Source organism: Macaca nemestrina, chromosome X (assembly GCF_043159975.1).
Source record: "Macaca nemestrina isolate mMacNem1 chromosome X, mMacNem.hap1, whole genome shotgun sequence".
NCBI lineage: Eukaryota > Metazoa > Chordata > Mammalia > Primates > Cercopithecidae > Macaca > Macaca nemestrina.
This window is the reverse complement of record NC_092145.1, coordinates 150863655-150883134: the sequence shown is the minus strand read 5'-3', so window position 1 is coordinate 150883134 and position 19480 is coordinate 150863655. Positions and strand designations below refer to the sequence as shown.

Here is a 19480-nt window from a genome sequence, read left to right as displayed (position 1 = left end):
TTACAAGGGCCAATTTCTTTCTTTTTCTTTTTTTCCTTTTCTTTCTGTTTTTCTTTTTTTTCTTTCTTTCTTTCTTTTTTTTTTTTTGAGATGAAATCTCACTCTATTGCCCAGGCTGGAGTGCAGTGGCGCGATCTCGGCTCACTGCAAACTCCGCCTCCCGGGTTCACGCCATTCTCCTGCCTCAGTCTCCCGAGTAGCTGGGACTGCAGGCGCCTGCCACCACGCCTGGCTAATTTTTTGTATTTTTAGTAGAGACGGGGTTTCACTGTGTTAGCCAGGATGGTCTGGATCTCCTGACCTCGTGATCCACCCGTCTCGGCCTCCCAAAGTGATGGGATTACAGGCGTGAGCCACCGTGCCCGGCCTACAAGGGCCTATTTCTGTGTTTGGTCCCCAAGGGAGTGCAGGCTGGAGCACAGACTATCCTCTTCTCTGCAGCATGCCTACACCCAGCACAGTGTTTGCGCGTGGGAGGTCCACTGTTTGCTGCCCGCCTGAACCGGTAGAGATCTTTCACCTACAGTGAAGACTCCTCGGCGCGCTGGCCTCTTTGAGCTCCTAATTGGATGCAGTTTCCCCCACCCCTTGCTCTACCTGATGCTTTTTTCATCTTGCCTTTCCTTCTGAGTCCTTTGATGTGTGGTGTGTGTGTTATCCTCTTTCCACCCTCTCTCTGCAGAAGTCGGTTTTACTCCAATATGCCCTAGCCCCATTCAAAGTACTTTTGAGTGATAGATTTGTGTCCAGATTTGTGAGATTCTAAAAGGACCAGGTGACAGGGAGGGTGGAAACGCAGCTTCAGAACGGCCATGTTGGGTGGTAAGGTAAGAAGGCAGTGGCAGCCCCATTGGCGATAAATCATGCCAATCGGAAGGGAAGAAGTCAGAGCAGGGACACTCAGCACTTGGGGCATTCCCTGGCACATGCGACATCACGAAGTATTTGCTTTTTTGACCCTCCCACTCTTTCCCTTGGACATATAATAATCACACATGTTTAACTAAAAGGACTCATGCGGCGTAATTTATGACATAGAACATTCAGGTAGGGGTAGATAGATACTTGGGGGGCAAGAAAGTTTGTGTTGTAGTGGGAGGAGGGAGAGGAAAGGTCTTCCTTGGATAGTTTCTTGGATGTCGCTATACCGTCACATCTTCACCTTCTTCTCCTTCTCCTTCTTTTTTTTTTTTTTTTTTTTTTTGAGACAGGGTCTCTGTTCCGTCGCCCAGGCTAGAGTGCAGCGGTGCAAACATGGCTCACTGCAGCCTCGACCTCCCCGGCTCAAGAGATCCTCCCACCTCAGCCTCCCAAAGTGTTGGGATTAAAGGTGTGAGCCACCGAGCCCGGCCCCACATTCTTCTTCTTCCTTCTCTTCTTCTTCTTTTTTATTTATTTATTTTTTTTGAGACGGAGTCTCTCTCTGTTGTCCAGGCTGGAGTGCAGTGGCCCGATCTTGGCTCACTGCAACCTCTGCCTCCCGGGTTCAAGCAATTCTCTTGCCTCAGCCTCCCGAGTAGCTGGAATTACAGGCGTGCACCACATGCCCGGCTAATTTTTGTATTTTTAGTAGAGACGGGGATTTCACCATGCTGGCCAGGCTTGTCTTGAACTCCTGACCTCGTGATCTGACCGCCTGGGCCTCCCAAAATGCTAGGATTACAAGCGTGAGCCACCGCGCCCGGCGGTGTTCTTTTTTAAAAAACACATTTCCCCTCATAAAAGTAGTATTACCATTTTACAAAAAATTGGAAGGCAAATCATTTTTTAAAATCCCGCCAAAGGAATGCAAACTCCTGTGAGCATTTCGGGACATTTTCCTCCAGTCTCTTCCCCTATGTATCTGGATTTCAATCAGGCTCTACCAGATATTTTTGTATCACTGTAACTGTTTAAAAATCTCCCCGATACTGTCCTGCATTTCCTGGCATAACGTGTTGTGGCTGTGGGTCTGGAGCACGAAGTAGGTGGGGGATTTAGGGCAAGACACAGCCCCAACTCTGGAGCTTCAGCTTCCCCAGCTGGGAGCCAGTGAAACAGAAGTTCCCGTCTAGGCTGAAAGTTTTAGGAGTTGACCCGGCTTCCTCCTCAGCAACAACGGTCTATTTGGGTCTCCGCTCAAACGATCAGACCCCACAAACCGGATGAAGACCTCAGGGAAGGTCAAGGAGCTCCCGCCTAGTGTGGGCACCCAAGTTAGCCCTTCTAGGGCTGTCCTGGCGGGGACGCTAAGTGACCACCTGCCCAGCTGCCCGCTTCCAGAGGAGTCCTCCCTCCGCTGCCCGAGAGGACCGGCCGCGGGCTTCCCCAGCTCCTCAGCTCCCTCGGCCCCGCCTTCACGGGCTTTTCCCACCTTCGCGGGACCAGACGGGTTGTGTGGGAGACCGAGGGCGCAGCCTCCCCCAAAGTGCACAGAGGGTCTCCCCAGACAGCCAGAGCCCGGGAGCAGGTGAAGGGAGGGGACTGCCCGCTCTCTCGGGAAGTGTTTGCGCCCGAGGAGTCACCCCAGGCAGGCCGCGCCCGCAGTCCGGGTAGGGCGTCGTCCTCTCCGCCCGCCTTCCTCTACGCGGGGGCCCGGGGGCGGACTGACGCGGCGGCGCCCATCCTGGCCTCCATGCGGTTTCCCGAGGCCGGAGGAAGGTGGTGGAGCGGGAGGGAGAGAGGGAGGAGCGCGCGGAGGGGGAGGACGGCGGAGGGGGAGGAGCAGGCAGAGGGGTGGGGGGTGGGGTGGGGTCGAGGAGCCGAGCGTCGAGGAGGATCCCGAGGGAGACTGGAGGCGGAGCAGCCGGCGACAGAGAGCCGGGGAGGACGCGGGGCTGGGGGAGGCGGAGCAGCGGGAGTGGGTGGAGAAGCAGAGGCGGCGGGAGGAGGGGGAGCCTCCGTGGGAGATTCGGGAGGAGCAGCCGGCGTGGGAGGAGCCGCGGGGCTGGGTGAGAACTGGGCGGGACGGCCGGAGGCGGGGCCTGCGAACGCCCCGCCCCTGCTCGCCCGGGCCGCGCCGAGGAACGAAGATGGCCGGGCGCGCCGCGGGAACGGAGAGGCGGCCGGCAGCGGCGGCAGCTGCGGCGGCGGCTCCCGGGCTGTGACTTCGCGTGCGGCGGCCACCTGGGCTACCCGAACGGAGTGGGCGGCGCGGGCAGCGGCTCGCTAGGGCGGGCGGGCGGACGCCGGTGCACGGGCGCCGGGCAGAGGATGCGCCGGGAGCGGCGGGCGGCTCCCCGCGGCCGCCCCCGCGCCCCGGGCGCCGGGCCTTAGTGCTGGCGGAGGAGGCGGCGCGCGCGGGGCGGCCGGGCGGCGGCGGGGCCCGCGCCGTCATGCCTTGGCTGAGCGGCGGCCGGCGGCGACGGCGGGGACAGCCGCGCGAGGCCCCGCGGGAGCCGCCGCCGTCCGCGCAGCCCCAGCGGGAACCGCCGCCGCCGCCGGCGCCCCCCGCCGCGGTCCCCACGCCCCCCGCTCCCTCCGCGCAGCAGCCGCGGGCCCGGGAGAGCGCGGAGCTGCCGCTGCCCGCCGGCTGGGAGGAGGCGCGAGACTACGACGGCCGCGTCTTTTACATTGACCACAACACGCGCCAGACGTCGTGGATCGACCCCCGCGACCGGTAAGCGGGCCGGCTGGGGGCGCCAGACCCGGCGCGGGCGCTACGACCCGGGCCGCCGGCCGGCGCCACCGCGGATGCGCTGGGGACACGCCCCGCCCAGCTCGGGGCCGCCGAGAGCCCCCGGGTCCGGGCAGAGCTCGGAGCGCCTCCATCCCCGGAACCAGGGGACTCCCTGGAGTGCTCCGGTCCAGGCTACGATCGAGGCGCCCCTATGCCTTGGGCCCAGGGAGAGGATCGGAGACACTAGGAGGCCCTCTGGGCTGCGTGAAGATGTTTGGTTCCCGGGGTCCGGGAGAGGATCCGCCCTCGCAATACCCCGACTCCCAGGGCTCTGACCAAGAATGGAGGTGCCCCTTCTCCAGGCCTCGAGTCCTCTGAGCGCCGAGGCCGGCCGCCTACCGGTCCCTCGCCGCTGGGCGGACCCTCTCATTCGGTTCCCTCACGTCACCCGCTGTCCGGCGCCTGGGAACTGGGCGCCTGGAATTTCCTCTCCTGGGGCTGACAGATGGCCCTCTTTTCCTTTCTCTGCGGCAGCCTCGCCCATCCCGGTCCCGGGCGTCTGCGGCCCACTGCCCCGGCCCTGGTTCTGCAGGTGTCCCCAGCCCCGCGGTGGCGAGATGAGCTGTCACCTTGGATCACAAACGTGCGCCCCAGCTTTGGGGTGCGGGTTCCCTGTCTGGCGGGTTCAGGCTAGTTTCCATCCAAAATCTGATGCCAGACGGGCCCTTGAGGGATTCCCAACCCTTTTGGAGTTGGAGAAGTCTGTTCCCAAACTCTAGTTGCTCTTTAGCGCCTTAAAACTCGTGAGTTAAAACTGTTTGAAATAGCCTTCTGTACTGCAGCCAGAATGCAATATGATTAGTTCCATATGCTTTTGGAATAAACGAAAAACAAGAGTTGTATTTTAAGTTTCCTTTTTGTGAAAGATATGCATGGAGTACAAAGCTGTCTTATTCACGTATAAAAACCCAATCAAGTAAAAACTGACTCTTCTGAAAGCACTACCAGATTTCATTTAATTAATTTCATGTAATGAAGCTTTTCCTTAACTTTTCGCTCGATTGTCTATGGGTTTCAGTTGTTCAACTGCTTTTACAGAGACGTATTTTGTGTGGAATTGGGAATTCTGTGGACATGAAGTGTTTCCGCAGGTTATCTGATGTCTTGTCCTCTCTAGAGCACCTCTTCTTCCAGGGCCTGAGTGCCAAAAAGGAAACACCACAGGCTTCCCAGTGATTTGAAGACTTACAGAGGCCCAGTGTAGTGACATTGTGCCTGCTTCCTCCTACCTGCATGGCACTGGCGTCTGAAAATAAACTTTTGAGGAGAGAAGCTGCTGAATTGTTTGAAGATTTCTCTGAGTTCAAGCAGGGGAAAACAAAAGAAAGCAAAACAAAAAGATCGTGGTTCCCTAACATTCTCGCTGAATATTGCAAACCTCTAGGCTCAGAAACCTATATCAATTCTAGTACAATTTTATGGGTTAAAAAGATGCCTAGTTATTTTGAAAATCAGGTGAGATCATGTTATAATTTTAACCAAACGCTAGAACCCCAGCTGTTTGATCAGCCCTTGGATGGTTCTGGAATTGGTAGAACTGCTTGGAATGCAGTGCCCTTTTATACCGTATGTATGTTAAAAACCCAAACAACTGGAAAATGAACTAATTAAAATAGTGTTTTGCTTAGAAAAGGCTAAGGCTCACTTTCCGAGAGTAATATAAAACAGTTGTGGTTATATTGGAGTGGAGATTCATGCTGAAAGATATCAATGTGAGGATTTTCTTTTTAATGGTGTAACCTGTGACAAACGTGAATGGACCATACAAAAATCAGCTTGGAGAATCTTGTTTTCCATGTATTTCAGACACATTTCCTATATTCCTTTTTTTTCAGAAATTGATTTGTTACTTTTCAGACAATAACTTACAGGTTTTTTAAAAATCTCCGTTCTAATGCTCAAAGTGTCAATTGAGTGAACAAAAGTGGATATTTTACCTTTTTTTTTGTAAAGTAAAAACATGTGTGTACTTTTATGAGATGTTGTTTTTATAGTGAGTGAAAATTCAGCAGGGGACAGCTTGAACTTCAGCTCCCATAATACCTTGCCCGAAATATGTATGGAATGTTCAGCAAGCCACAAACATTTAAGTGGAGTCGGCTGAAGGCTGTAATAGTCATTCTTCTTCCTCTTTCAAAACAGAACCTGGCTGAGTTTTATAGGTGGCGGGTTATCCTTTAAAGTTGTAATTAACTTTTATTATATGGGAAGAACTGTATGTCAGAGGGCAATGTTTTCTCCATGTGCATCTGACAGTTAAAACCCTTTTTGAGTTGCATTTGAGTCACACACAGGAAAATGGTATTCAAGAAATATGAGGACTTTCACCAAACAGCTTCCACATAGAGACCTGACAGGAGAAAGGCAAATAAATAATAGCTTTTTTTTTTCTTTTTAAGAAAATGAAATTGTGGTGGAATAAATGAATGTAGTAGGTTAAGTGAAAATTGTTGACTTTAAACATCATTTCATATAAACTTTGGTAAAAACTGTATAGCATAAAATATGGTCCAAGGGCTGTAAACAAAATCTCTTCTCGAGTTTTATAGTCATTCCATTCAGTGTTGTGTTTAACATTTGATAGTGCCAGCTCAGAGCATGTCCGTGAATTTACTGTAACTCTGCTTTTTAAAGTTACAATGAAGATATAAGGAGACATCTTTACAGATGTGGATACAGATGTATACAAAATCTCAATATTTTAAAAACAATTTTTTAGTTTGATTATAAGCCTACCTTCGGTTGGCTGGGCGTGGTTGCTCATGCCTGTAATCCCAGCACTTTGGGTGGCCGAGGTGGGTGGATCACTTGAGGTCAGTTCAAGACCAGCCTGGCCAACATGGTGAAACCCTGTCTCTACTAAAAACACAAAAATTAGCCGGGTGTAGTGGTGTGCGCCTGTAGTCTTAGCTACTTGGGAGGCTGAGGCAGCAGAATCACTTGAACCCCGGAGGGGGAGGTTGCAGTGAGCCGAGATCGCGCCAATGCACTTCAGCCTGGGTAACAGAGTGAGACTCTGTCTCAAAAAACAAACAAACAAAAAAACCTACCTTCAGTTTAAATTCACTGTTTCTATAGATTGATACTGTGCGTATAATTTTCATGGTTTACTGGGAATCATACCCAAAAACTTGGTTAAAAACTGCAAAGTTAGGCCAGGCGTGGTGGTTCATGCCTATAATCCCAGCACTTTGGGAGGCCCAGGTGGCAAGATTGCTTGAGTCCAGGAGTTCAAGATGAACCTGGGCAACGTAGGGAGACTCTGTCTCTACAAACAAATGAAATAATTACGTGGGCAGGGTAGCATGTGCCTGTAGTCCCAGCTACTTAGGAGGCCAAACTGGGAGGATTGCTTGAGCTGGGGAGATCCAGGCTGCAGTGAGCCGTGGTGGTGCCACTGCACTCCAGCCTGGGTGACAGTGAGACCTTGTCTCAAAAAAACAAAACAAAACAAAACCCCACACCAAAAAAACAAAAAAACAAACTACAAAGTTAACTTATTTCTATGGCTGGTAGTTTCCTTACATGAGTCTTGTGTGGTTTACATTAGTGGCACACTTATATATTAACTGAATATATTAACTCAGAGTACCTTAACCACCTTATGAAAAGGTATTTACCATTGGGCAGAAAATATGGGAAGAGCGTTTTTGCCCCCTTGGTAAAGTTTCACTGTCTATGACAGTTGTGTTTACGTGTGTGTCTTGCAGAGTTGTTTGGGTATTATCCTATAGATGGACTGAGTGGTTGAAACCTCATGTTCCATTTCCTGTAGCTCAGGTGGAGTTGTATGGTACTGGAAATGCCAGCACTGGGCAGCTTAAGTGTGGTGGATGATACCACATTTGAGATCAAAGTGTAAATAATCATGCTGATGGCGGAAGAGCAAGATCATGTCATGGCATAAGCTTTTGGGGACCCATTTGCTCACCAGATGGGATTTGACCTGTGCTTCATGGAGGAATTCTGTGGTATCTTACAAGTCTTCTGAAGACTCTTTTGCTTTAAGGGGAAAACAATCCATAGCTCTGGAATTTGCTAGGTTGGATCCCCATTTAACAGCCAAATAACATCATTGCTACCTTGGAACCTTTATTTAGTTATTCAGTATTAACTAATAGGAGGTTTGCTATATTTATCCTGCAGAGTCTATTTCTGGATTATACAAACTGTCCTGGTTGAGCTTTCTGATAAACAGGTAGTGATTTCTCCTTTTTTCTTTTTTTAAGGTTATATAGATAGTGTTTGTATGAACATGGGGGAGCATCTTGTTTTTAAGGCTGTAAGGGGTCAGTCCCTCTAAGAAGCGTCTCTTGCTTCCATTTAGATCATCAACCCTTATTTTTTGGTCTAACATCTTTCTTTTCCTTTCCTTCCATTTATTTATTTATTTATTTATTTATTTATCAAAGAAAAGTGAAAGGAAAAGTAATTCATTTCCAAAAATAGCTCCTGGATGTTTGGAAATCTTCAAGTTTCCTTCTTCTTCCTTTTACTCTGATTTGGGAAGTGGAAATAACGCGTATCACCATCTCTAGTTAGGTTCTACTTTAGGAGACCATGGGTCAGCAGCATGTTCATGGTCATCTGGTGAGCCTACAGTAGGCTTCTTGACTTCCATTCCAGGTCCTTTTGCTAGTGGTGTTTGTCTTTCCCAGAAATTCAATAAAACGTATCTGATGGAATAAAAGCAAAGTTAAATTCTACTGAGTTCAGTTATCCCTGTTTAAATCTAATAAAGTGAAGAAATATTTGTGGAGATTCTTGGCCTTTTGTGTGCAGGGACAGTATGTGGAGACCAAGCTGGTCTGGGAGGTGGCACACAGACACATGAAGTGAAGATAACAATGGTTGCAAGGCATCCCAGGATTGATTCAATTTCTCGGATAATGATCACTTCAGAGAAAAGATGGGCTCACTTGAGCCTGGGGTTATCTTTGTCTTTGCCCATCCTTCTGGGTGAGGGGTTCTAGTGCTTTTCCAGCAGTAGAAAAGCAAGATCATCTATAGGATGATCCACTCAGTCCATCAATAGGATAATACCCACACAACCCTGCAAGACGCACACATAAACACAACTGTCAAAGACAGTGAATCTTTACAAAAGAGGCAAAAGTGTTCTTCCCATATATTCTGTCCAACGGTAAATACCTTTTCTTTCTTTTTTTTTTAAGACGGAGTCTCGCTCTTGCCCAGGCTGGTGTACAGTGGTGGGATCTTGGCTTATTGCAACCTCCCCCTCTCGGGTTCAGGCAGTTTTCTTGCCTCAGCCTTCGAAGTAGCTGGGATTACAGGCGTGTACCACCACACCTGGCTAGTTTTTGTGTTTTTAGTAGAAACAGGGTTTCGCCATGTTGGCCAGGCTGGTTTTGAACTCCTACCTCAGGTGGTCCATCTGCCTCAGCCTCCCAAAGTGCTGGGATTACAGGCGTGAGCCACTGCGCCCAGCCGTTAAATACCTTTTCATAAAGTGGTCAAGGTACTCTGAGTTAATATATTCAGTTAGTATATTAGTGTGCCACTAATGTAAACCACACAAGACTCATGCAGGGAAACTACCAGCCATAGAAATGATAAGTTAACTTTGTAGTTTGATGCTTGGTTTTTTGGTGTGGGATTTTCTTTCGTTTTTTGAAAAAAAGCAAGATCTGGGCAAGATAAGGGGGAACAGGAGAAAAGTGCTGGCCTTGAGGAAGTACTGGGTGTGTTCGGAATAAATGAGGGAATGAGTCAACTCGACTGACCCAGAGCTGTCATGTAAGGGAGGTAAGACTCAGGCCAGAGCTTGTAGCTCAGAGTCCCACAGCTTTGAGGCTGGAAGAGCTAGGATCATCTTACTCAAATTTCTTTTTCTACTTGACAGCCACAGCCAATGGGTATGTTCTGCTGGCTGTTAGAAGGGCAAGGGACTTGAACTGGGTCGTCTGACCCCCGTTTGGGTGCTCTTTCCAGAACGCCACCCAGCTGCCCAATCCACACGATTTTTAAGCATCCTGCCTCTGTTCATTCATTCATTCATTTATTTGTTCATTCAACAACTGTTTGTTGCACAATTTCTGAGTCTAAGGCAGTCTTCCAGGGTTTGGGCAACACCAGACAGGCTGCTGTGGGGCTTACCTTGTGCTCGTGTTCTTTTCCATGAGACCTCACCATGCTGTTCCTGTCTTCATGTTTCTCCCTGCCAGGATCCCTTGGCTCTGTGATTGTGACGGACATGTGTGGAATACACTAGGCTTTTGCATGGATGTTTTCTTTCTTTTTTCCTTTATCAGCTTTTTCAGGTTGAATTGCATGAATGTTTTCATCGAAAGCCCATGACGGCTGCATGAGGTATAGGCGATCATGTGATAAAACTGAGGCCAAGGGAGATTAACTCAGTAGCCTCACTTCCTATAGCCAATGAGGTCAGCGTCTGTTCGACTTCAGAGTTGAGCCAGGTCTCCTGCCTGTTCTTGACTGTCCCTTGGCTAGGTAACTGTGGCTAGGTAACTGTGCATGCCCCTTACACCTTGCTATACCCGTTAGTTATTTTGATCTTGCATTCATTATTGTTTGATGTTTAATTCTTACTGTGGTATAGTGGCCCCTCAAAGATGTCCAAGTTGCAGTCCCTGAAGCCTGTTAATAAGTAACCTTCCATGGCAAAAGAGACTTTGCAGATGTGATTAAGTTAAGGATCTTGAGATAGGGAGATGATCCTGGATTATGTAGGTGGGCCTGATGTCATCATAGGCATCCTTACTAGAGGGAGGGAGGAGGGTGAGGTCAGAGTCAGAGATGGAGATGTAATAACAGAAGCAGAGGTTGGAGTCAAGTGGCCATGAGCCAAGGAATGCAGGCAGTTTCTAGAAGCTGGAAAAGACAAGGAAATGGACTGTTCCCTAGAGCCTGCAGATGGAACGCAGACCTGCTGACACCTTGATTTTTGCCGAGTGAAACTGATTTTGGACTTCTGTCCTCCAGAACTGTAAGGTAATAAATTTGTATTGTTTTAAGCCACTCGGTTTGTGGCAATTTGTTACAGCATCGGTAGGAAGCTAACACCCCCACGTGCATTGTTATCTTAGTGAGAATGGAAGCATCTGATCATCTTGGTGTCTATATAACGAACACAGCAGCTGGCATTTATTACATGCTTAGGCAGGTACTGTGCGAAGCATTTTACACCTTTTTTCCTCTCCCTGGCTTCTCATGATACCCCCAGAGGGTCCTCGTTTCTTGTGCAAGCATGGAGAATCACTCACATTGGGATTCGCATCAGATGTGCTGTACCAAAAACATAGTTGATGAGCTAGCCAAATATGGGGGTGGGGAGAGGTAGGCTTGCTGAGAGAAGAAGCCAGTTGGAAACTATTGGAGGTTTTCTCAGGTGGTCACAGGCCTGAATTAGAGCAATCAGGGGCACTTGGGCTAGAAAAGGCAAGGATTGTGTCAGAGACATTGTGAAGGAAACACGGTGCAGAGGATTTCACTAATGCTTGAACGAAGGCAGGTGAAATCAGGAGGGCAGCAGAGGAATCTTACTAGCACCTAAGGAGGAGCCAGGACTCACTGGGGCCAACCGAAAATCCTTCTATTAACCCCACTCAGAAGCATTCATTGGTGGTGGTGGTTTTGTGTGTTCAGTAACTCGGTTACATAGAGAAACATGTTGAGCTGTTCAAGTTACTGTATTGCTGATGGGCAATGTCCTAAAAGGTGTCCAAACCAAGAAAGTGTTATTTTTGTTTTATTTTAGTTTTGGAGACAAGGTCTTGCTCCGTTGCCCAGGCTGTGCAGTGCAGTGGCATGATTATAGCTCACTGCAGCCTCCAACTCCTGGGCTCAAGCAATCCTGAACGTGTTACTTTAGACCAAGGTTTCTCAACTCTGGTCTAAAGTAACCCTGGTGGTGGGGTAATTCCTTGTTGTTAGGGCTGTCATACGTAGCATAGGATGTTTAGCAGCATCCCTGGTCTGTCCCCACTAGATCTAGATATTAGTAGCAAACTCCCCACCCTCAGCTGTCTCGAAAATGTCCCTAGACATTGCCAAATGGCCCCCAGGGCGGGCAATATCCCTTGGCTGAGAACTGCTGAGCTACCTCTATCCACCTGGTTACAATGCTTCATCTTTAGCGGCTGAATTTGTTTCAAGCCTGTTATCAGTTCCTGAGATACTATGCAACAGAGACCTGATTTCTGTGTTTCCATGAACAAATTTCAAACATATTTATATGAAAAACCCTGAACCAGTATATGAAACTGGGAACATGTATTACTATGAGTGTATTCTTCAATTCTTAGAATACTCTCAATTGATAGGTATTTACTGTCAAGAGTATACATATATGCAGTGGAACAGAAGAAAATGCATCTATCTGTTCACACTTGTGTTCTGCAGCAACCCGGAGAGCTGGCCTGGCCTTTCGAATGTGTGTGTGTATGTGTGTGTGCGTTTGTGTGTGGAGGGAGTGATCAGGCTGCCTAAGATGCTCCGAGCCATTCACTCACTCCTCCTTCGGTTCTCCCTTCTGTGGAGGAAGGAGGGGTGAGAGAAGTGGAGTGCTTCTGCCTTTGCTCAGAAATTCTACAGATGCAGGCAAGGACATCTTGAAAGGCCGCTTATGGAGCTGTGGGATCTCCAGCATTTTTCATCTGGAGGGTTCTCTTTTCATTTCTTTAAAACTGAAGGGACTGAGAGAGAGCATGGGGAGGAGGTGGGGATGTTGATGTTAAGAATGAACGGGGGAGATGGCTGCACCAAGCCTGGGGTCACCAGCCACACAGTGGCAGTGGGTAGATCTTTGAGGCAGGCGGAGGTGCCCCAAGCAGCTCCTCCGCATGAGGCTCCGTGCTGTAGGAAAGAGGGCATCTACTGGCTTGGGTGTGGTGTTTCCAGGCGGCCTGGAGCTGGGCCAGGAGACCACATAGTCACTGCAAGAGACGTGTTCTTTCTGCCACTTAGAGCTCTGTCCTGTGGACAGGTGCCTGTCCCCAGCATGGGGGAGGCCTTGGAGTATGGGGTCAACTGGATTTGCCCTAAAAATTATTTCCATTAAAAAAAATTGAGATATAATCCACATACTATAAAATTTACCTTGGGCACGGTGGCTCTTGCCTGTAATCCTAGCACTTTGGGAGGCCGAGGTGGGTGGATCACTTGAGGTCAGGAGTTTGAAACTAGCCTGGCCAACATGGTGAAACCCTGTCCCTACTAAAAAAACTATAAGAAAAATTAGCTGGGCGTGGTGGTGGGCACCTGTAACCCCAGCTACTCAGAAGCCTGAGGCAGGAGAATCACTTGAACCTGGGAGACGGAGGCTGCAGTGAGCTGAGGTCACACCACTGCACTCCAGCCTGGGCAACAGAGTGAAACTCCATCTCAAAAAAATAAAATCAAAAAATAAAAATAAATAAAAGTGTACAATTTAGTGGGTTTTGTTATATTCACCAGATTGTGCAACCGTCACCCCTATGTAGTTCTGAATACTCCATGAAGAAACCCCGTGTTCATTAGCAGTCAGCCCCCATACCCCCAGCCCCTGGCAACTGCTAATCTGCTTTTTCATCTCTATAGATTTGCTTATTCCAGACATTTCACAGAGACCTCCCTGTATATTTCTTACGACTTCCTATGAATCTGTAATTATTCCAAAATAAAAAGTGAAAAAGAGATTGAGAATGAAGGAACCAAGCAGAGATCTAGTTATTTATAGTTTAAAAATAAATTTAAATAATCTCATTTAGATTTTATTGTGTTTTGTCTATATAGTACTTAGCATATAGTAGACCCTCAATAAATGTTTGCTGAATGTAATTATGTATGTAGAGACAGGTTTTATTGATTTGTAATGATCGTTTTGTATTGTTGCATTTCACTGAGTTTTCCTCATGTACACTATTCTGATGTTCTCAAGAGCAGTCCCTCCTTGTAAGCTGTCAGAGCACCTATTTTATTGGGGTGACCTGATTGCCCTAAGCCAGTGGGTCTCAACTGAGGAGGATTCCCTCTTCCTTCCCCCTACACCCAGGGCATTCGGAAACATTTGGAGGGATTTTTTTGACTGTTACACCTGGGGATAGGTTCTGCTGGCATCCAGTGGGTAGAGGTCAAGGATGGTGCTGAACATCCTACAATGCACAGGATAGACCCCACCACAGCAATGAATGATCCAGCCCCTAATATCAACAGTGCCTGAGATTGCTCTAAGCCAATCATACAGCATCTGGGCCTGCAATTGGCTGAGGCAGGAGCACATGACTCAGACCCAGGCAACGAGTTGTGAGGGGAGGTATGAGACAGGCATGGTTGGGGAGAAGGCTCCTTGTCCCCACAGACCTACGTGGAAGGAACTCCTGCTGATTGATGCTCTGTCTCCATGGAAACCTGGAGGTGGGCAGCCACACTGATTCCCCCAAAACTAGAAGGGAGCTGGCTGAGAAGCTGAGGGTGGTGGAGTGGAAAGTCTGTATCTTTGATGAGGTGGGTGGATGGATGAATTAAGCTTTGGTAGCTGTCTGCCCTTAGTACATTTTCTTATGTGAAATGTGATAACAGCATCTCCTTATCCTTTAAAGCCGGTCGAATTAGAATTTCTGTTATTTGCAGCCAGCTAAGGCATTCTTACTCATGTATTTTCTGTTCCTTGCCGCCCCGTAGTTTTCATGATTGGCATAAGATCGGAGGTTTAGGCTGCCACTGAGCTGCTATCCCCTCACTTAATAAATATTCCTGTCTTTTTCACCCTGATATTTATGGTTATATAAGTACTAAAATTATAATGGTGCCTATGTGCAGTTATTTCCTCTGTAGTTCTGTTTTTCATGTTTGCCTTAGGAGATAGTTCTAGGCATGGAATGAATAAAACCCAATTTTTTTGTCAATTTGTTTGTTTTAATATATTTTTATTTTGGAATATTTTAGAGTTACAGAAAAGTTGCAAAGATTAGATGGTTTCCTTGTTGTTAACATCTAATATCACCATAGTATATTCTGTGGTGATATTTCTTTATCAAACCTAAGAATCCAGCCTTGATAACATTACTATTAACTGAACTCTAGACATTTGAATTTTACCAGTTTTTCTAGTAATGTTCTTTTTCAGTTCCAGTGGTTTTTTAGAACTATTAAACTCTTGATATTTGTATGGTTCAACCTAATATTTCTAAGTTTGTCCTTCATCTTTGTTTGGTGAGTGTTCTTTTGTGCAGTTGACAGCCTTGTTAGACTTGCTCCAAGGCTCCACAGTAGAATGCAGGGATTCTAAAGGATTTTGGATCATGGACCCTGGGAAATCTGACACAAGGTAGGGATTCTGTGTTCAGAAAAAGGCGCCAGCACACAGAGGCTTGCATATGCTTTCAGGAGGATTAGAGCTCTCTGGAAGCCCAGCTGTGGTTCCCAGAATAATGGAGGCTTGGTTTGAAATGAGCAGACACCCCAGAGATGTCTGCCATGCACTCACTCTGTATTGTTGAATGAATGCACGCTCACATATTCACCATCACTAGCCTAGGTATATCATAAAGGATTAATTCAACAGTGATTGAGGGAGAACCTTCCATGCTTTCTCCACTTCTTCCCCTCCTTCATACCCAACCCAGCTTTAAACTGTGGTGTGCAGCCACTGGATACACAAGCACTAGATAGGTTTCACGTGAAAAGGGGAGCTGTGGATGAACCTCAAAAATGTGATACTAAGTGAAAGAAGCAGATGTGGACATAATATAATTACATGATTTGATTTTTGCAGAGTGACCAGAGAAGGCAAATCCATGGAGATCGAAAGTGGATTAGTGGTTGCCTGGGGCTGGGGGTGGAAAAGGTGGTTACTGCAGATGGGCACACGAGATGTCATTGGGGTGATGGAAATGTACTGAAATTGGATTGTGTGTTGCATAAGTCAGTAAATTTATAAAAAACATTGAATCTTACATGTAAAATGGGAGAGTTTATCGTATGCAGGTTATACCTCAATAGTTTACAAACATTGTTTTGTTTGTTTGTTTGTTTTTAGACAGAGTCTCACTCTGTCACCCAGGCTGGAGTGCAGTGGCGTGGTCTTGGCTCACTGCAACTTCTGCCTCCCAAGTTCAAGCAATTCTTCTGCCTCAGCCTCCCGAGTTGCTGGAACTGCAGGTGCATGCCACCATGCCTGGCTAATTTTTGTATTTTTAGTAGATATGGAGTTTCACCATGTTGAGCAGGCTCGTCTCGAACTCCGGACCTCAAATGATCTGCCTGCCTCGGCCTCCCAAAGTGCTGGGTTTGCAGATGTGAGCCACCACGCCTGGGCATTTACGAACAATTTTTAAAGCAAATCTGTTTTTAAATTCAGGTAGTTACCTTGATTTGGTAGTTGGAGAAACCAGACTATATAGATTAGACTTGGCAGCCTCTAACCATGCAAAAAGCTTTTTTTGGGCTTCTCGAAATGTCCATACAATTGCTAGGGAAACTTGCCAAGAAGCCACATGTTAACATTGCCCAAGAGTCTTGCCAACTGTAAGGGGAGGATACCACCATGTAATAACCTAGTAATCATTACTAAATTAAAAATATAGTGGGGTTTTCACTAAGGCAACTAACTTTTTCATTGAGGCATTTATCTAATAGGATGACTCATTAGTACCACTATTTGTTTTATAAAGTTGAAGTGATATCTGGTTACCTGGCAGTATTTGGAGTCAAGTGAATTTTGTGGATAAATGACCAATTGATACTTGGCCTTTAAATATTAACATTCTTTTGTTTCACACGTTTATTTCAATGTTTAACATTAGAAGTGTTTAGGGGTCTTTATTTAGAAGTTTGGTGATGTTTTTGTGACGAGAAATAGGTTGTAGGAACTTAACTCTAGTTAATACCAATTAGCCTGTGGTCAAATTGGTTTCCTTATGTGTTGTTTTGCTTAAAGTTATAGTTTCCATGGATCTATTGAAAACATTAGTGAGGACTTACTACTTACTGTACCACTAACTGCAGGGACTACCTAGGTGTGGGTAGCCCTGATTTCAGACATGGATAGCTTTGAGTCCGACTCGGGACTGCCATTTGCTGTGTCTCCTAAGGCAGGTTATTTGGGGTCTCTGAGCCTCAGTTTCCTCTTCCATAAAATGGGGACAAAGCATTTGCCCTCTGGGTTGTTATGAAGACTCAATAAGATTAGGCAAAGATCTTAGGCGAGTGTCTGCTGCAGAACAGGCACTCACATGTTCTTTGTCCTTGTGGTCATATTACATACTCCTTCAGCTTTGGGATACCTCAGCATCTTTAGTCTTCTGCTTATCAAAATTCCCTCCCTTAGCTGGGTGCAGTGGCCCATGCCTGTAGTCCCAGCACTTTGGGAGGCCGAGGCGGGTGGATCACTTGAGCCCAGGAGTTTGAGACCAGCCTGGGCAACGTGGCAAAACCCTGTCTCTACAAAAAATACAGACAATAGCTGAGCATGTGCCTGAAGACCCAGCTACTTGGGAGGCTGAGGTGGGAGGAGCGCTGGAGTTTGGGAGGCAGTGGCTCCAGTGAGCCAAGATTGCACCATTGCACTCTAGCCTGGGCAACAGAGTGACACCCTGTCTCGAATAATAATAATAATAATAATAATAAAATTAAAAATTCCCTCTCTCCATGATTCCACTTCTGCTTCTGAGTTGCCTCCTTATTTTCCTTGTAGTTGAGTAGCACTGGAGGCTCAGCAGTATAAAGACAAGGGCTCAGAATTTATGATAACTGTTTTTCCTCGCTGAGCAACTGTTCTTTGCATTCTCATGATTTTGTGACTGGGGAAGCGAAGTTGCTGGAAGTGAAATGTTACTAAAGAGAGATAACAGATTAGAGCAGAGCCATTGAGATTTTTCTGTCAAGGGCCAGATAGTAAATATCTCAGGCTTTGAAAGCCATAGAATTCTCTGTCTCTTTCTCTCTCTCTTTTTTTTTTAAGCCCATAGGACTTGTTAATGAAGGCCATGAAGATTCTGTTGCAACTGCTCGACTCTGCTGCTGTAGTGCAGAAGCAGCCATAGACAATTCAGAAACAAACAGGCCTGGCTGTGTTCCAATAAAACTTTATTTACAAAGACAGGAGGCAGGCTGGAGGAATTGACCCATGCTCTGTTTACCACCCCATGATTGATGGCATTCTTTTTTTTTTTTTTTTTTGAGACCGAGTCTCGCCCTGTCACCCAGGCTGGAGTGCAATGGTGCGATCTTGGCTCACTGCAACCTCTGCCTCCCGGGTTCAAGCGATTCTCCTGCCTCAGCCTCCCAAGTAGCTGGGATTACAGGCGCATGCCACCATACCTGGCTAATTTTTTGTATCTTTAGTAGAGACGGGGTTTCACCATGTTGGCCAGGCTGGTCTCGAACTCCTGACCTCTTGATCTGTGCACCTCGGCCTCCCAAAGTGCTGGAATTACAGGAGTGAGCCACCGTGCCTGGCCGATGTCATTCTCATTTACCATGTTAATACAGTCTTGCACTGAAATGATGGACTGCATATACAGTGGTCGTTCCTTAACATTATGATGCCATATTTTTACTGTACCTTTTTTATGTTTAGCTATGTTTAGACACAAATACCATTGTGTTACTGTATTGCCTATTCAGTACAGATTTGTATCCTAGGAGCACTAGACTCTACTGCATAGCCTAGGTGTGTAGTAGGCTGTGCCAACTAGGTTTGTATAAGCCCACTGTGTGATGTTTGTACGGTGACAGCATTGGCTGACAATGTGTTTCTCCGAACATATCCTCATCAGCAAGCAATGCATGACTGTACAGCCAATGCTTTTGTGTCACACACTTTCATTATTGTTGCATTAGCTTGGCCACAAATCTGAAAATACTCTGAGTATGTATAGAATTACTGGTTTCTAGGTGTAACGTCATAGTATTCTGGAACTTGGAAATTGTAGCATTCAGTGATGCTAGAGAGTTAAAAAAATTCATATTATATGATTAGACTTTGTTCCATAACTAGCAGTCACTTAATACTGGACAGATGTTAAGAATAGAAGTCGGCTAGGTGTCGTGGCTCATGCCTGTAATCCCAGCACTTTGGGAGGCTGAAGCGGGAGGATTGCTTGAACCCAGGAATTTGAGACCAGCCTGGGGTACATAGGGAGACCCTATTCTACAAAAAATTAAAAATTAACTGGGTGTGATGGCACATACCTGTAGTCCCACCTACTCGGGAGGCTGAGGTGGGAGGATCACTTGACCCAAGAGTTTGAGGCTGCTTCACCCCAGCTCCTGAGACCCTCCCTCAGAATCCTTGCTGGCTTGAGGAGTAAAGGGTTCTGCCAAAGTGGATATCAAGGCTGTCATGTGTGGATCAGCAGAGGAGCTGGGTTTTTTCCCAGATTGCTTCTCAGCTTTGCTGCTGGGGCTGTAAGGAATTCTGTGGAACAGGAAGTACTGTGCAGTGCATGCATGGTATGCCTGTTATTTTAGCGGTGAGACTGTGTCCTAAAAGACAGCATCTTTGGCCAGGCACGGTGGCTCATGCCTGTAATCCCAGCACTTTCGGAGGCTGAGGCAGGTGGATCACCTGAAATCAGGAGTTCGAGACCAGCCTGGCCAACATGGTGAAACCCCGTCTCTACTAAAAATACAAAAATTAGCTGGATATGGTGGTGCACACCTGTAATCCCAGCTACTTGGGAGGCTGAGGCAGGAGAATCGCTTGAACCCGGGAGGCAGAGGTTGTAGTGAGCCGAGATCGTGCCACTGCACTCCAGCCTGGACGACAGAGCGAGACCCTGTCTCAAAGAATATTCATATGTGCTTTTGGAATGCGTGTGTAATGCTTTAAGTTCTTGTGTTTAGAAACTGATATTTTGT

The 19480-nt window shown here is 47.2% G+C and overlaps 1 protein-coding gene across 1 annotated transcript in view; it reads left to right on the top strand.

Moving 5' to 3' along the window:
- The first annotated feature begins 2989 nt into the window (after positions 1 to 2989).
- The window catches only part of LOC105478111 (WWC family member 3), a 128491-nt gene continuing 112000 nt past the window's right edge, over positions 2990 to 19480 (top strand). Inside the window, exon 1 of the mRNA XM_071088662.1 lies at positions 2990 to 3598. Within this exon, the coding sequence (XP_070944763.1) occupies positions 3315 to 3598 (284 nt within the window). The 5' untranslated portion in view covers positions 2990 to 3314. The remainder of the gene's footprint in view (positions 3599 to 19480) is intronic.